Source organism: Leucopleurus acutus (genome assembly GCF_964270905.1).
Source record: "Leucopleurus acutus genome assembly, chromosome: 1".
NCBI classification, from domain to species: Eukaryota; Metazoa; Chordata; class Mammalia; order Artiodactyla; family Delphinidae; genus Leucopleurus; species Leucopleurus acutus.
The window spans coordinates 87,312,714-87,329,829 of NC_139142.1; the positions used below are offsets into that span (position 1 = coordinate 87,312,714).

Below are 17,116 nucleotides of genomic sequence, written 5' to 3' on the forward strand. Positions count from 1 at the left end.
GAGGAGGAGGCACCAGCCGTGTCCACTTCTGGATCGAAGCTTTTAGAAACGTCACCAAGTACCCGCACCTGCGGGGCACTTTTTTAAACGCATAAGCAGCCCTCAAGGCAGTGACACTGGTCCCCACCCTCCACCCCGTGGAAGAACTAACCCCGATCACACACAGGAACCCGGGAGGCACAAATCCTCTGGGGCTTGTCAGTCCCTGGCAGGACTTTACCTCCAGCCTCCCAGGTCCCGAACAAAGCCTCGAGTCCTACCCCTCAGGAACTGCTTCTCCTAGAGGAGGCAGGAAAAGGAACGTGGCTAGTGAGCTGGGAATCTGGAACCTGCAGTCCCTCGTACCCCTCAGTGAATGCCTGTGCATGGACATGAGGGATGGGAAGATCAGGTCCCAAGTCCCACTCAGACCTCTGGCTTAGGGCCCCCATCGGGGTCAGAAGTCTTCTTTTTCTTGGAATCTTTGCTTCTCTGCTCTGCTCTCTGCCTCTCCCCCACCACTCCTCCCCAGCTCCGCAGATCCTCAGCCTCCCCGGCTTCATTCTCACCCTCCTCTCTGGGTCCTCTGAGGCCAGCTGTGCAGGTGTCCACTCAGGCCAGACCAGCACCAGATGTGAGCATCTGGACTGGAATTCACCCTCTTGCTATGCAGGTGGGGCTCCTCTCATTTGCATAGCAACCTCCGCCTCTGATTTGCATGACCTTATCCCTCTGGGACCTGGCTGCAAAGCCCCGACATGGCTCGGCATGCTGCCTAGGCTGCTATAAAAAGGATTTCAGGTCTTGTGCGACTTCCAAACGCAGAGTGAACACGCAGAGCTGGCCCTCCCACCTACCTAACTCCGTCCGGCCAACCCAGAGCGTCTGAGGGCAGCTAGCTTCTGCGCTTCCTTAGGGGCAAGCCGAGGCGCTCAGACTTGACTTGTCTATTGAGTCCAGTCCTCGCACGCAGGGAACGGGGTAAAGGGAAGTGGGATCCGGGCTCGGACGCCAGTGACCGCTCTCCCCGTTGGAACAGACCCAGCTCGGCCGGGTTGCAGCATGACTCTGTGGAACGGTGTGCTGCCCTTCTACCCTCAGCCCCGGCATGCCGCCGGCATCAGCGTCCCGCTACTCATTGTCATTCTGGTGTTCTTGGCCTTGGCTGCCAGCTTCCTACTCATCTTACCCGGGATTCGTGGCCACTCGGTAAGGGGGTACTAGAAGTTTAGGTCTGGGGGTGGAGGGCGTCAAGGATAGCATGTCTCTGGAGGATAGGACAGTTAAGACGGCGGCAAGATCTTCCATGCACTGAAGCACTGAACCAGACAGGTGGAGCATAGGCAGAAGTCTGGCCCAGCAAGCACCCCTTCCCAAGGTTAGGGAGAGGTCCCATACAAGACATCCGGAGGCTGACCCTAGTTGGAACATTCAGGAGGCTGCTGCAGAGAGTGGGTGCCCAGTCCAGTAATCCTGGTGCCGATTCTAGTCTTCACATGCTGCAGGGGTCTCCTGCCTCTCCTCAGGCTGCACCTCCACTCCCATCCCACTCCCATCCCGACCTCAGGTGATGACCTTCTGGCCAAGAGGACAGAAACCAGCAACTCATACTGCTGTGTTTCACCTGTGCACTGGGTTGAGTCATGTGTGTGGGACAGAGATATCTCCACAGAAATTTCTTCGAAGTTGTAGCAGACTGGGCACTTTTTCTTAGATTCCCTCCTCTCCCAGAGCCTAAGTTGTCTGTTTTTCAAGTCTAGGAGGACCTAGCCTCCCTGAGTCTTGTGTTTGTTTTCTGGGAAACTGGCACACCTAGTAATATCTGAGAGGTTGTGTTCGCACCTCCTCTACTTGGTGACCAGACCTTGAGGCCTCCCTCTCCTGAGGGAGGTGACCGCTGCCTGCCTAGCACTTCTGGACTCACTGAGCCTCATCATGGCAGTGACCCAAGCAGGAGGTGGGACCAGGGCTGAAGAGGAAAGGGGATGAAGGTGGTGGGAGAGCAGCAGATAGAGACAGCCCAGTTGCAGGGTGGACTGGGAGGCAGAATCATGCAGCCAGAAAACATTAGAAAATGCCAGTGGCTCAGAGGGACTTGCATGACTTGCCTTCAGCCTTTAAAGGTCAGGAATGTAACTGGGAAAAGTGGGCAAGAGAGGGAAGTTGCAGAAGCACTAAAGGCCCGGGTGGCATGGGGTCAATGGAGAGCTTGGGGACTCTGGTTGGGCAGTACCCAGGCCTGACCCGGTTCCTGTTCCTGCAGCGCTGGTTCTGGTTGGTGAGAGTTCTCCTCAGCCTGTTCATAGGAGCAGAAATTGTGGGTGAGTGTGTGATGCAGCGGAGGGGGAGAGGACCTGGGGTGAGGAAGGAGGTGGCCTGAGGGCACCTGGGAAAATGGAGAACTGGGGATGGGTTCCCGCTCCCTCTTCCCATTCTCTTTCTAGTGGGCTCCTTCTAGTGCCCACTCTTCCACCCTTACCGCGTATATCCCTTTGGACTCCTAGACCCCCCCATCTCTGTGCAGTGTCCCAACTCCCATCACCACCCTCCCAATCCCGTCTCCCCAATCTTCTCCCTAACCTTTCCCCTCCCCCACGGTTTGCCTCTCCCCACAGCGGTACGCTTCAGCACAGAATGGTCAGTGGGCAGAGTTAGCACCAATACATCCTACAAGGCCTTCAGTGCAGCACGCGTCCGAGCCCACGTCGGTCTGCACGTGGGCCTGGCGGGCGTTAATGTTACACTCACAGGTGAGGAGCTGCGGCGAAGTGAACTCCTGAGGTTGACAGACACCATGGTTGGGGGTGTGTGGCAGGCAGGGGCAGCTGGAGGACCTGTGAGGACAGCTCCCACAAGCTCATATAGAATAGCTTTTGGCTCTCATTGATTTGTGTTTTCCCCAACCGCTGCCAAACCTATTTCTCTCAAGATTCTCACTCTCCTATCCGAATCCGCTTAGTTGCCCGGTCCTCGCTGTACGCAGCCGGGTGACGACGCCGCCCTCCGCAGGGAACCCAGTGCAGCAGTTGAACGAGACCATCGACTACAACGAGCAGTTCATTTGGCGGATCGGCGAAAACTATGCTGGGGCGTACACGGAGGCATTGCAGAAGGGGCTGCCGGATCCAGTTCTCTATCTGGCGGAGAAGTTCACTCCGAGCAGCCCCTGCGGGGTTTACCGCCAATACCGCTTGGCGGGACACTACGCCTCGGCCACGCTGTGGTGAGCGCGGAAAGAAGACACTTTGCGTACTTGCGCGCGCGCGTGCGTGTGTGTAGCGGGGGTCGGGGTGGGGGCATGTGAGCCGGAGGATGTGAGCTACAGTTACAGACCGACGCGCTTGGGGTGAGAGTTGCCGCCTCGCGAGCAGATGGTCACGAGGTCCGTACAGACCGTGGGAATCCGAAGAGACCCAGCAATGGCTGGGCGCCGGCTACTCCCCTCCAGTGTTTCCCTGCGCCTCCGCCATCCCAGCCCCGGGCTTTTGTTCTGGGGCCGGGAGGTAGGGGAGGCGAGCCCGTGGGAACCCGAGCGGGCTGGGGGAATCCGGCTCACAGCTCCGCTGGTCCCCTCCCCGCAGGGTGGCGTTCTGCTTCTGGCTCCTCTCCAACGTGCTGCTCTCCATGCCGGCCCCGCACTACGGAGGCCTGGCTCTCCTGATCACCGGCGCCTTCGTACTCTTCTCCGTCTTCGCCTTCGCCTCCATCTCCAGCGTGTCTCTCTGCCAGCTCCGCCTTGGCTCCTCCGAGCTCACCACTCACTACGGTGCCGCCTTTTGGATCACACTGGCCACGGGTGAGGACCGAGGGAACCGGCCCCCGGGTGTCTGGGGGCAGAGACGAGATTTATCCCAGCGTGCGCTTTCCGGTTTGCATAATGAGTTCACATATATTATCTAATTTGCCCCTCTCAGTAGTTCGTAGAGGCAGGCACTGTTGTGCCTATTTTACAGAGGAGGGGAAGGGAGTTCGGAAGGGTTCGGTATCTTGCCCCAGTGGCGTGCGAACCCGTGTATCATGTATGCCATATTAGAGGTCTTTCCGTGGTGCGTGTGTCTGGGGAAGAAACGCAAATACCTCCAATAGATGGAGTCGGGCGGCCGGGTTCTGGAGCCCTAACCGCCCTCTTTACCCGCGACTGCGCTAACGCAGGCATCCTGTGCCTCCTCCTCGGAGTTGCGGTGCTGAGTCTCCACTACGCTCGGACCAGCGCTCTTCGCACCTTCTTGGATGGAAGCGTCAAGGGCCTCGAAAGTCAGGCGAAAGGGAGCTCTTCTCTCATCCTCAACAACCCACTGCATAAGCAGTTCTGGGGCTCAGACTTAACCATCAGTACTAACCTGTGAAAGGGACTCAACCTCGGACTCCTACTCTGCCTTGGTCCCCCGCAGGCCGGGGAGCAGTGCCCACCGGGCCTGGGGAGCTCCGGGAGGGCACTGCGCTGGGGGCGCGGGGGGAAAGGGCCAGTGGCCTCAGATGTGCCGCCTGCACCCGGGAAAGAGTCTCCCAGCGTGAGCTGTAAATAAACTTTCTTCTTTTTTTCTTTTTTTTTTTAAACTTTCTCCCATTATTTTCCATGGCTTTTCAAGGCTTTTCGGGATACGAGCTCTGGGGAGACTTCCCTGGGTTGGAGGCAGCCTAGTACACTCTTTCTCTGCTTTGCCACAGACACCGGATTCTCTGTGTCTGAAGAATGCAGAGTAACCCGGGAAAGGGTCTGGGAGAGGGTGCCCTCTAGTGAGCCCAGAGAAGAACAATCAGAGCCTGCATCTTCCTGAGCTACCCCAAGTGGATGGTAGCAGTGACCAGGCAGGTCATTCCCCCACACCTCCACCCCCGCTGGCCCTGTGGGATCCCCCTCCGCTGGCCCAGCTGAGGGGGCTAAGAAGAAATGGCATTTTGGAGTTTATTCACTAGCTTCACTTTATTCATTAAAGGGGTGGTGTCTGAGGGCCGAGGTAAATGTCAGCAAGGCATAAAGCTGTAAACCCCGGGATTTTTTGTTTGTTTGTTTTAGGTCCTTGGCAAGTCCTACAGTCTTATTTGGCAGATTTGAGAACTGAAGCTCAGAGAGAATGGGGCACAATCGGTTAATATTAGATCTAGAACAAGAAGTTTGGTCTCTCCTCCCTCGCAGTACGTTCATTGCACCAAGAGATCACACAAGCTGGGGAAGTGAAGGGAGAACAAAAGGGAGCCAGGAAAAAGGAAAACAAGAGATGCAGAGGGATGAGAGGGAACATGGGAGAATCGCACTGTAAGCCCCCCGCACACGTTTGTCATCATGTGGGTGGAGCTGGGTTTCAGTAAATGGCACCTCGAAGAGGCAAAGCCCCAAGGGAGGGCAGGGTAGCTGGGCAGGAGGAGGGGCAGCCCCTGCTTGGTCTCATCACGCATGGCAGCAGGGTTTATGGCAGCCCCAACATCTGCCTTAGGGCTTTTTGTTTTGTTTCATGTTTTAACATCAATAGGTAGAGCCTCTTTTCCTACTCCACCTACACATTGGGGCTGGGAACCTGATACAACCCATCCTGCAGGCAGTTCTGGTGGTGTTTTGGAGGGGGGGTTCCAGTGAAGTCTGGAGCCAGATTGGAAGTCCGGGTGGCCACCAGGGAGATGAACTTTCCAGGGCAAGTCAGACTCCTCACAGGGCACCTCAGAGGAAGCCTCTGACAGAGGAATGTCCTGGGGCTCGAGACTCTCAGCTGTGGACCTGTAGCGAGGGCTCAGGAGTCCCCCTTCCTCAGGATCCCACTCCAGGACAGGGTCCTCTCCCACAGTGGCTGAAGAAAGCCTGCAGCCTGTGGGCCACCACCATGGCCAGGCCCAGCAGCACACAGAGCAGGCCTGGGGATGAGGCAACAAGTATCCCGCCTTAGTGATAGTAACACCTTCCCAAGGACATCTTCTGCTAAGAGCATTAGAATCCCTCTTAAGGGAAGCCTATATCGTCCCTGCTTCAGGGCAACTTAGGCTCCGAGAAGTGACTGGCATAGGGTCATATGGCTGGTGTGGCTCTGTTGCTCTGAGTTTTTGGACTCTAAACCCAGTGCTCCTTCAATTACATCCCAGGAGAGAGAGAGAGAGAGAGAACTCTGAAAACAGAGAAACCCTGGGGGGAGGGCAGGACACAGTGGGACAGGAGAGGACAATAAAACTGCAGGGCAATTTAAGGCTATGTGAAATAGGCACAGAGAAGTGTTCTAGGAATGGGGGACACAGAGAAGAGTGTTTGGGGGAAGGGGGGACATGACATCGTAAGATCTGGGGAAGAGCTGGGTGAACAGAGAGTTAAGGGATGAGGGACATGACAGAGACAGAGATAAGACACAGGGGAGTAGGGACATATGAGGAGGGAGGGGCTGTGGGTCTGAGAAGGGGAAACCCAGCGATGAGGGATCTAAGACGGAGGGGGCTCTAAAGAGGGGAAAGGTCCCCAGAAGTGCCTCTCGGTCCCTGGAGGCAGACGCTCAACCCCACGGACCTGACGGGCCCCAGCCCTGAGTCCTCCCATCCCTGCCTTCAGAATTGGGCCTCACCTGTGGTCAATGTGATCCAGTAGGCAGGCCCACGGTGAGTGTGCAGTGTGGCAGTGCCCAAGCGTAGGGGACAGGGCAGGGTGAGTGACATGGCCGTGGAGAAGAAGAGCAGTCCCAACAGCTGGAAGACACCCGTGGCCAGCAGCACGTGGCCACCGTAGACCAGCACAGGCATGGACAGCATCACATCCGCCAGCAGCCAGCAGAGGAATGCCACCCTGGAGAGCCAGCCAGGGGAAGGCTGGCCCAGGCACCTCTACCTTGTTTGGGGTGAACTTCTACCTGGAGGGGCCCAGGTGGAGGACACCCAAAGAGGTGAGGTAGGGATTCCTGCCTGTGGGCTTCCCAACCAAGCACCGTGGTGACTGGTGCCGGACTGTCCCACTAGAGGTCTCCACATGGGGTAGGAACCCCACTCCTGGGTCTAGGCCAGCAGGGCCTCCGTCCCACCCTCACCACAGTGTGGCCGAGGTGTAGTGTCCCGCCAGGCGGTACTGGCCATGCAGGCCACACGGGCTGTGTGGGGTGAACTTCTCGGCCAGGTAGAGCACGGGGTCTGGCAGCCCCTTCCCCAGTGCCTTGGCATACTCCTCGGCGTAGTTCTCCCCCAGGCGCCAGGTGGACTCCTTGTTGTAATAGCCGGTCTCCGTTCAGCTGCTGCCTTGGGGTCCCTGGGGAATGGAGCAGCTGTGCCCAGCAGGGACCCGAGGGCCAGAGTGGGTATTTACCTGGGCAGAGGCTTATCACACTGGAAGAGGACCAGGCTCTGGTCTCAAGTGAGAGAAGGCAGCTTCTGAGGCCTGAGAACTTCCCTTCCTACCTCCCCCCGCCCGGATCCTAGAGCTCTTTAGACCACACCCAACATAGATCCCAAAGCCGCAGAGCAGAGGCTTTCCCTTCCTCCCAGGCAAGAGCCCCCCCTCACCTGTGAGCGTGATGTTGACTCCTCCCAGCCCAATCTGCAGCAGCCCAACAGCGGTGCTGATGTATTCCGAACTGAAGGCCTTGTATGATGTGTTGGTGCTGACCTGGCCCACAGACCACTCAGAACTGAAATTCATGGCTGGGGTTGGGGAGTTTGATGTTCAGGAACTCAGGGAGGTCTGGGCATTGCTGGGTTAGTCAGAGGGAGAGCTGCAAGGGGACCATGTCAGTTTTGCTCATAGCTGTGTATCCATTAACCCGCCTAGGACCTGGCTCATGGTAAGTTTGCCAACAATAGGTATGGGATGAATAAATGAATAAATGGGTCAGAATCTAATATCTCCCCTGGTCAGAATCCTCTTCCCCCTGTCCTCCCTTCCTGCCCCCATATAGGGAGAACTACTCAAGCAGCTGGGGCAGGAAACATTAACATAATAAACCATGCTGGGCAAACACAGAGAGCTTCAACATAGAGACTTTCTGTGTTTCCCATCGCCTAATCCCCAAAGCAAAGCAAGCAGCCCACCACCGTTCTCTCCCTCCAGCCTCCGCAGACCCTGTCCCCAAAGGCATTCATTTTGACCTGCTTTCCTCTGAATAAATATGTTAGGAAGGTTGGAGAGATGCATCCAGGAGGCTTGCACCTGTCAGGGCAAAGGTAGATGTGAGGGGATAAGGCCAGGGTGAGGGAGGCGTGCGGGCAGGGAGGTCTAGAAGCCCACCCTGAAGCAGAGCCTCTGTGAGGGAGCCAGGATAGAAGAGATGGGATGCAGGCAGCTGCCCAAGTCAGCTACACTCCACACTCACCCAGGATCACAGCTCCAATGAATAAGCTGGTCACTACTCGCAGGATCCGGAACAGCCTCTGCATCACAGGGTGGGCGGGTTTAGGATGGAGCACCCTCCTTCCAAATCCACCCTTTCTCTTTCCAGACTTGGGAAGGGTGTTCTAGAACTGAGGTCCCTTGGTCACCAGAGATCAAAGTGCCTGGCCCATAATAGATACTCAGTAATTATCTGTTGAATCAATGAGCAGGGAGCTCTCTGCTGGGAGGGGGGGTGACGCTTTCTCGGGGCTAGAATCTCTTTCCTGAATCTGATTGTAATCAGAAAGTCTGGCCCCCTCACCTCGAGGCCGAGGTCTCTCTGGGGCTGGGGTCTCCAGGGCTGGTTTTGTTTCTCACCATCTTGCCGCGAATGCCTGGCAGGATGATGATGAAGGTGACCAGTGAAGTCATAAAGATGGTGATGATGATGGCCAAGGTGGTGACCATTGGGAAGTTCAGCTTGGGGCCAGCGTAGAAGGGGAATGTGTGTCCCAAAGCAGCCATTCTGGTGGGGTTGTTCAGGGGAGGCGGATGCTCTACAACAACAGGTGTTTACTGAGTGCCCTCTATGTGCCACACACTGTTCTTGGGGCCAGAGATCCAGTAGAGAATAAACCACACCCTTCTTCTCTGGTGCTCACCAGACGCCACTGTTACTGCCATTTCCGCTACCCCTCAGCCATCCATCTCTACGTGTTTTTAGCTGTGAGAGAATAAGGGTCTTGGCAATCAGTCTCTGTCACTCCATGCTCCCTTGCTAACCCCCAGGTCCCCTAAACCAGTGCCACCACTACCCTCCAGGCTTCTCTGCTTCCTCTGGGACTGTCTTAAGAAATATAATTCTCTTTTATCTCCCTCAGGCCTCCAGCACAAGCAGACGGATCACAGAACATAGAAAGAGCTATATTTTCTGTCAAGAGAAGGCATAAGGCTGAAAGATGGTACAGATACAAAAAGGTTGGCTTTCCTCCTCACTCCCCAAAGAGCAAAGGCAAGATAGCTCTGCTAAGTATATAAGCCAACTACATCATCAGAGGGCTGATTCCCAGACCTGGCACTGCCCAGGCTGGTCCGACAAGCTTTCCTGGGCACCCTGGCTCCTGTTCTGGCAGCTCGAGAGCAATCGAGCTGAACTGAGCTCACCTCAATAGGCACTGAAGGAGCCTGCCCTCCACTAGGGCACAGTGCTCGGGCCAGATGTCCTTCTACCCCACACATCATCAACAGCGGCCTTCCTCCTTGATTTAAGTTCCTAGGCTTCATTTCAGGTCAAACCCTGGCTTAGCTCTTTTCTGTCTGTCCCCTGATCTCAGAGCTATTTTGGCTCTAGTTTTTCTCTTTGCAGACAGGATATTGGGGAAATGGCACCTAAATTTACTGTGCTTTGTTAAATCCAGACAGAATGATTGCAAGACATGCCATTATTTTAAGTACCACAAAGAAAGAAAGAGGAAAAAACACTGCCAATTAAACAATGACAGCCATCGCTGGTAAAACACACCTCAATTTCAGAGATGTCAAAATGTGAAAAAAAAAAATGCATCTTACAATCAACGAACCCAGCTCTGCTCATTTCCCTGTGTATAATCTGTACTGGGGCCTTGGTACCCAGGAGGCTCTGTAAGTTACAGTCTGACCAGGTAGTGTCTTGTTAAGTGATACAGTGAAAGAATAAGCTTAGAAGTTTAGCAGCTCTGTGTTTGAATTCTGCCTTTGCCTCTTCAAGTTACAGAGACTTGGGTGTATTTTAAAAATAGGGATGATGATGATAATGTTTACTTCATAGGGTCACTGTGAATATGAAACAAGATTGTGTCTGTAAAGTGTTAAGAATAGTACCTGGAACAGAATAATATTAATAAATGGAAGCTACCAGATTGGGAAGGAGGGGACATTTCATTACTCCATTTCTGTCTTTCACCAATCCTTCTTGATGGGAACCCTGGGCAGGAATCAGTTCTGGGTCTAGTTCCGGTTCTTCACTGACTGATTTTTTTTTTCTTTAATTTAAAAATTTTTTTGGCCACACTGCACGGCGTGTGGGATCTAGGTTCCCAGACCAGGGATTGAACCTGCACCCCTGCATTGGAATCTTGGGGTCTTAACCATTGGACCGACAGGTAAGTCCCATTCACTGACTGATTTTATAACTGGACAGGCAAATGACAACCTCCCTGTTTCTTGGCTTCCTCCTCTACAGTTGGATATGATGATCTCCAGGACCCATTCTAGTTCTAAATTCTGTGATTCTCTATGACACATCGGAGCTCCCAACCTCTCTCTCTCCTTCTAGGCTGGCCACCTCCTGGTGCTGTCTCTGGGGAGTAGCATGGTATCAGGCAAAGACAAAGAGACAGTTTAAATGTTTATTCTGTCTTTGGGGCAAGTGAAATAAGCGCTGTCTCAGTTTTAACATGAAGTTTTGCTTTTTTCCCTTAACTCTTCAACTCTCCCATTCCAGAGGAATGTGTATCTCCTTTCTCCTTGGGCTCTGACTCCAATCCTGCCTGCCTTCACCACCACCCTTCTCATCAGTTCTCCCTCTTTCTCTTGGTGACTTTTCAGCTTCTCTTTCTCTGCTGGCTCTTTCTCTCAAGGATATGCTTACATTTCTCCCATCTTAAGAACACAAAGAAAAGGAACTTTTTCTCTTGACCTTTTGGGTGCCCTCCAGCTACTATCTTATGCCACTCTCTCCCTTTCACAGCCAGCCTTTTGGGAAGAAGAATAATAGTCTATGTATGTCCACTGCCTTATTTCCTCAGTGAATCTGGCTTCTTCCCATCCCCAACTTCTCTCCTTTAGGTTACCAAGCGCTAAATCTAAAGAGAAAATTTCACTTTTCATCATTCTTGATCTCTCTGTAGTAATTCCTCTTTCTTCAGGCTTCCTCCCCGGGCCTCAATGACACCATGTTCTCCTGGGTCTCCTGCCTTTGGCCAACCCTTCTGTGGCTCCTTTGCTAGTTCTTTCTCCCCTCTTAAACATTTATGCTCCCTAGGATTCTGTCTTGACGCTCTTCTTCCAGCACTCTTCATGATTCCCTCGGCAAGTTCATCCATTCCCATGGCTGATGCTTCTCAAATCTATGTCTCCACGTAGACCCCCTACTTGGGCTCCAAACACAAAAGGGCCAGCTATCCTCTGGACATTTCACTTGGCTGTTCCAAGGATGCCTTGGATTTAACAGGTCCCAAACTGAATTCACAGTCTCCATTCTGCTTTTTCTTCTGTTTTATTTGTCTCTTTGGTGGCATCACCACCTCACCAATCAAATAAGCCAGAGAGCTGAACCATCTTACCTCCTAAATATTTCTTGAAACCACCCAGGCATTTCCTTTCCTACTGCCTCTGCCCTAATTCAGCCTCATCCTATCTGGCCCAGTGCCACAACAATTCTTCTAACAAGCAAATATAATCATTTCACTTCTTTGCTCTGGGTTAAATCTAATCTTCTCACCATCACATGCAAAGTCCTTTGTGATCTGGTCCCACCTGCACTTCCATCTCCATCTTTTGTGCAATCTAGTCTCTAGCCATACTAAACTACTGGCCTCTCCCTGAATCTGACACGCTCTTTCAAGCCTTCGTGCCTTTGTATATGCTATTTCCTCTGTCTGGAATGCTCATACTCCCATGGCAAACTCTTCACCCATCAAGTCTCAGCTTGTGTTACCACCTCTGTGAAGTTTCCTCTGACGTCATCAGGCCAGTGTAGATGTTCCCACCTCTAATGTTCTGACTGCATTGTGAACATACCTTCACAATCACAATAATTACACTGCACTCTAACTGTTTGAACGTTTAGAACCCATTAGCTTCTAATCTCCTAAAGGGCGACGACTTTGTCTTTCCATTTTTGCATCCCCTGCATGCAGCATATACTTACCAATCAGTCTGTGGATGGAATGGATGAATATATGAATGAACGGGTCCCTATCCCTGCTAGAGGCATCTTCTGTTTTGCACACCAGAGGGAGCTGTGCTCCCTCACTGCCCTCTATCATAATCATTCAACATTAACTATCACCAACATAGGGCTAAGGACTGGACAGGAAGGGATTTGACCAACCCTGTCAATTTTTAGTGCTTTCACAAAATTTTCAGAAAGCCTCTTCCAACAGCTGGAGTCTCCAAAGCATGAATGTTCATGTTTAATTGAATCTGAAACATAAATTTCAACTCCAGCTGAAGATAAGTAAGAATCTGAGGATTAAATTATTTTGTAAAATATGTGATAGTGATACTTATCTTTTTAATATTTATTTTATTTTATTGTTTATTTATTTATTTGGCTGCGCCGGGTCTTAGTTGCGGCATGTGGGGTCTTTTTAGTTGCAGCATGCAGGCTCTTAGTTGCGGCATGCATGTGGGATCTAGTTCCCTGACCAGGCATCAAACCCGGGCCCCCTGCATTGGGAGCGTGGAGTCTTAACCACTGGACCACCAAGGAAGTCCCAATGATACTTATTTTAAAGCAGATATTTACTGGTCTAATAATTTTTTATTTATGACACCTAGACTGAAGCCGTTACAATTTTGATGGAAGGCTATATGATTTAGGAAAGGCTATAAAATGTAGAATATCTTGGTTAATATAGGAAGATAAAGCAAGTCTGAATACATAGTATTCAAGTAAGAGTAAATGTTATATGCTGGAATTTCAAAAACAAATATTTGCAACATAGGCAAATAATAAAGGTGCAATTATTTTGATCAGGGTCATGTATTAGCATTGTTCCTGCATTTATTTCAAAGAGAGGTTATAAAATATTTTATAAGAATGGCTCATCTCTATTAACATGATGATTCAAAGAAACACTAACAAAAGGGTTTCTGTATCTTAAGCACAGAAGAACATGTTAACTTACCTCCAATTCTCCAAAACATTAAAATTGACTAAAGCAAAAAGATAGCTGGTGAATAAAATTTACCTTAATTCCTTCTTGTTCAGTTTAATGAATTAGGTCTTCTTTAATCTACATTGCCCAATTTAAAGTTAATTTTTGTTGACCCTGATCCTAATTTGGTTTTAATTATTAAGCTAAGAGGCCTCCTGCATGAAGAGGTGGGACTGAAATGAAAAGTTCCCACACCCAATAATCCTGCTTTTCCTACAAAGCTTGTAGTTTCCCTTGGGAACATCTTCCTCCCTGGCTTGCCAAGGAGGGTCTGACAGTAGAATTTTTCTAATCTGAGAGAAATCTCATGTCAATCTTCACTCCACCACTTCTCCCCTAGCTGACTACCATGATTGTTATATTGACATAAATATATACTAATATAAATAAGCACAGAATACAGTCAGACATACACCTGCAGGTTCATATAAACAGAAATACAGACACAAGAAGGAAGGAGTTCCCAGTAACAGACCTCTAGACACAAAAACGCTGCATCAGAGGCTCCTGTGACAAAACTGAGGCGCTTTCTCACAGGGTGGGCCAATCCCTACACTTTGGGGGTTCTCCTTTCTCACCTGGCCTGGAGAGGCAAGGGACACCTTTTCCCTTTCTGAACTCCCTTGAAATACTAAAGCATTTCTCATACTCGGTTGCATTTCAGATACAGTTACCCATTCTTTACCTACCACAGGAGAAGTGGGGTTCCCGTGTGTGTATGAGGGATGGCCAAGAAATAAGGCTACAATCTTTTAAGGAAATATAGCCTAGTACAAGCTCCAGACTTCAGCATTCAAAGTTCTTATGTACTTTCTTAATGCTCTGTGGCCTCTGGTAACTTCACAGGGATTTCTTCCTGAAGTCTTCCCCTGACTGCCTTCCCCTTCTTCTAGAACCCATAAAGACTACTAATTCTCTACAAAGGGGGAGTGGGTGACATTCCTGGAGTTGCCAAGAGCTCTTATTGGTGATACAGACCTACTAGAATGTGATGGTTTATTTCTCTGGTTAGGGTGGACCCCATTCAAAGTTTACGGCTTCGGATGGCTAAGGGGACCCTGTCCAGAACTCCTGTCCCAGTCTCTTTTCTTCAAGAAGGTGTGTGGGCGTGTGTATGTGTGCTTCTGCACCAAAGTGGGAGTTAAGTGGAGAAAGAGAACAAGATCTGAAAAGCACGTTGGGGTAGGAATCCCTAATCAGGGCTGTGGTGTGCGAGGAGCCTTGGAGGGCTGAATCACGCCAGTCAAACTATCTAGACTCCAGTTAAGCAGAGATAAACCTTGGGACCTTATTAAGTTTGTTGTTGTTGTTTTGTTTGTTTGCCGGTTCTTAGTTTCTCACCCTACTTTGTTTTTGAACTCCCACTAGATCTGAACTTGGTCTGGGCGGATGCAGGAAGTGCGCCTCTAGGGGCCGGGGCGGGGACAACACTTCAAGGTACCCTCCAAAACCCACCCGGACCGCACAGACCCCAGCAGGCGCATCTCCGCCACTCAAACCCGGACCGCTGTTTCCTACCTTCGCCTCTTCTAAACACTGCGTGCCTCGCAGCACGCGCAGCTCTCCTCCTCGTGGTGGAACCTCACACGCAGCGACCCCAGGGATGGGATAGAGAAGGAACTAGGTCTGGACGTTCTGTCGCCCAAAGCGCACGCCCCTTCTCCTGGCGGGGCTCTCTTCCAACCCCCACTCTTCTAACTCACTTAAGTACTAGACTATAACCAGACAAACCAGGTCCGGGATGCTTTCCCGCCCTTCCCCCAGCCCCCCCACTCCAAATAGCCTCAACCTACTCAGACCGCACCCGAGGCTCTGAGGCGCTGCGCCCGCCCCCACCCAGCCTGGGACAGAAAAAGGACGGGTGCACGAGAACCGTGTCCTACGCAGCCATCCCTCGGACCCCTGCTTCTCCTCGCCCCTTGCCCACAACCCTGGGCAGTTCTAGTACAAACCTAGCGATGCAATCCGGGGTCCGGCAGGGCGCGGGAGGCGCTCGAGGGCGGTGAGACCCCCGAGATCTCACGAGGACCTCCGGGGGGGTGGGTGTTACCACGGACTCTTAAAGGGTCTTAGGACGGATGCCTTGCTCGAACGCGTGGCCTGGTCTGCAGGCGCTGACCGATCCTCTTGGTCTTAGAGCCCAGATCCGCCCGCGTGGAGAGGATTTGGGGGACGCCTCCCCCGTCTCCTCGCACCCTCTCCCCCTCTTCTGCCCTCTCCCCAGCCCCAGCAGACCGGTAGAGGCGGACTTGCCCTTTTCGCCGTTCACTCGGCCGCATTAGCCGAGCCTCGCCACGGACTGGACATCTACCCCATCTGAGGCTTGCGAACCCGTGCGGTCTCACCTTGCGCGCCCGGGTCCCCTCGGAGCCCCTCGGCGGTTCCCGGCGCGCCCGCTTTTTTCCGCCCCACCCCGCCCCGCCCCGCCTCGCCCAGCCTCGCCCCGCCTCGCCCCGCCTCGCCTCGCCCCGCCTCGCCCCGCCTGAGAACTGGGACGTGTGGTACCTTCTTCATCCCCCAGCCCCGGCAGCCCCGGTGCAGAGCTGGAGAGGGAGACGGACCCGAGTGCAAGTCGCGGGCCCAGCTGTGAGCCCGGCGGGAGACAATCCGCCGTCCGCGCTCGAGAGACGCCGCGGCCGCTGGTCAGACCCAGGAGGGCATCCCCCGCCCGCGGGCCCGGGCGCACCGGGGAAGGTGACTGCGGTGGCGTGTGCCCCAGCGCCGCCACGTTTTTGAGGGAAGGGGAATTCTCGCTTTGGCCCCCCTGCGCCTCCGTTCTTAACCTGAGGCTAAAATGAACCTGTGAGGTCCTATCCTCCGCCCCCACCCCCCTCAACGACTGTTTGGAGAGACTGGATTCTTTGGGAACTGGGAATGTTGGGTGGCCTAGTTTGCCTGGGCCTAGGGGCTCTCTCTGGAGCTCCTCCTGGTTCCAGCACATCATGCCAAAAAGGGAACTTTGGGCATTTAGAGTCCAGGCTTTCCCCTTCAGCCCTCCCTTGGGACCACGTTGGACTACCTATGGAGCTGACTCATCTTTTCCCTAGCCCAGGGTCACCACACTAGGGCTTTGGGCCTGGAAAGCAGCCATGTGGGGAAAGAACCAGGCAACCTGTGTTCCCTCCTGGTTCTACCACAGCCCCAGGGGCTTCACTGCCTTGTCATGAGGCTGTGCTTTCTTTTCAAGGCTGTTGGGAAGTTACGGAACCAGCGATGCTGCGTAAATGGTTGTGGCTACCCACCCAAAAGGAGTGGTTATGAAGCATGTCCACCTTCCCCTTCAGTTTCTCCCCACAGCCTGGCCTGAAAGCTCACCGCATGCTTTTACTGGTTGAGTGGTACACCTGGCTGGAGCCCAGACTCCTGAAGACACAGTGGTGGGGGGAAGGGGCAAGACATCCTGGATCAGGGAAGAACCACTGTGGCCACTTCAGCATGTCCAGCCTTTTGCCTTTAACCATCCAAAGCCCTTCACGGGGGTGGAGTGAGTGGAATGCTGAGCTTTTGAATTATGCTGGGCCTACATTTTTTTCATTTGTTTAATGGGAGATGTCAAGTCGGGGAGGAGATCATCCTCTGGGTTCCCTCCTCTGTGACTAGACGACAACCTGTCCAGGAGCCCTGAGGGTCTGGCTAGGGATGAGGCTTTCCCTGAGCTCCTACCTTCCTCTGCTAGACAGTTCCCCAGCCCCACCCCACCCTCTTCTCCATATTGCCTTTAGGAGGTCTTCACTGGCCTTAGGCACTCCTTGTGCCACTCAGGAGTCCCAGCCTGAGTCCCCTGCTGCCTCCGTTTCCCTGTCATCCCTAGGTGATTTGTTGGCCTGGGAGAGAGAGCAGGAAGCCAGCCCCAAACACATAAGCACCGGGGGCTGCATCCTTTCTGAGTCTGCCCAGAGAAGCCAAGCTCCAGCCTACCCTCTCTATATCACATTTACATAACATC

General features: G+C 52.9%; 2 protein-coding genes across 2 annotated transcripts; one reads left to right on the forward strand and one right to left on the reverse strand.

Moving 5' to 3' along the window:
• Positions 1–1,041: 1,041 nt before the first annotated feature.
• LOC309957543 (dual oxidase maturation factor 2-like) lies at positions 1,042–4,325 on the forward strand (the record flags this gene model as incomplete). The annotated part of the gene is made up of 6 exons (XM_082832838.1): positions 1,042–1,188; positions 2,243–2,300; positions 2,595–2,729; positions 2,989–3,202; positions 3,561–3,775; positions 4,132–4,325. The coding sequence occupies 6 exons, from the start codon at positions 1,042–1,044 to the stop codon at positions 4,323–4,325; spliced, it is 963 nt and encodes a 320-aa protein (XP_082688964.1).
• A 21-nt stretch (positions 4,326–4,346) lies between these two features.
• Positions 4,347–13,963, reverse strand: LOC309968857 (dual oxidase maturation factor 1-like; the record flags this gene model as incomplete). The annotated part of the gene is given in 10 exon segments (XM_082850343.1): positions 4,347–4,420; positions 5,589–5,761; positions 5,763–5,826; positions 6,519–6,736; positions 6,975–7,165; positions 7,167–7,189; positions 7,444–7,581; positions 8,250–8,307; positions 8,627–8,805; positions 13,856–13,963. Coding segments are annotated over 9 exon segments (1,086 nt in total). The 5' UTR covers positions 8,774–8,805; positions 13,856–13,963.
• Positions 13,964–17,116: the final 3,153 nt, after the last annotated feature.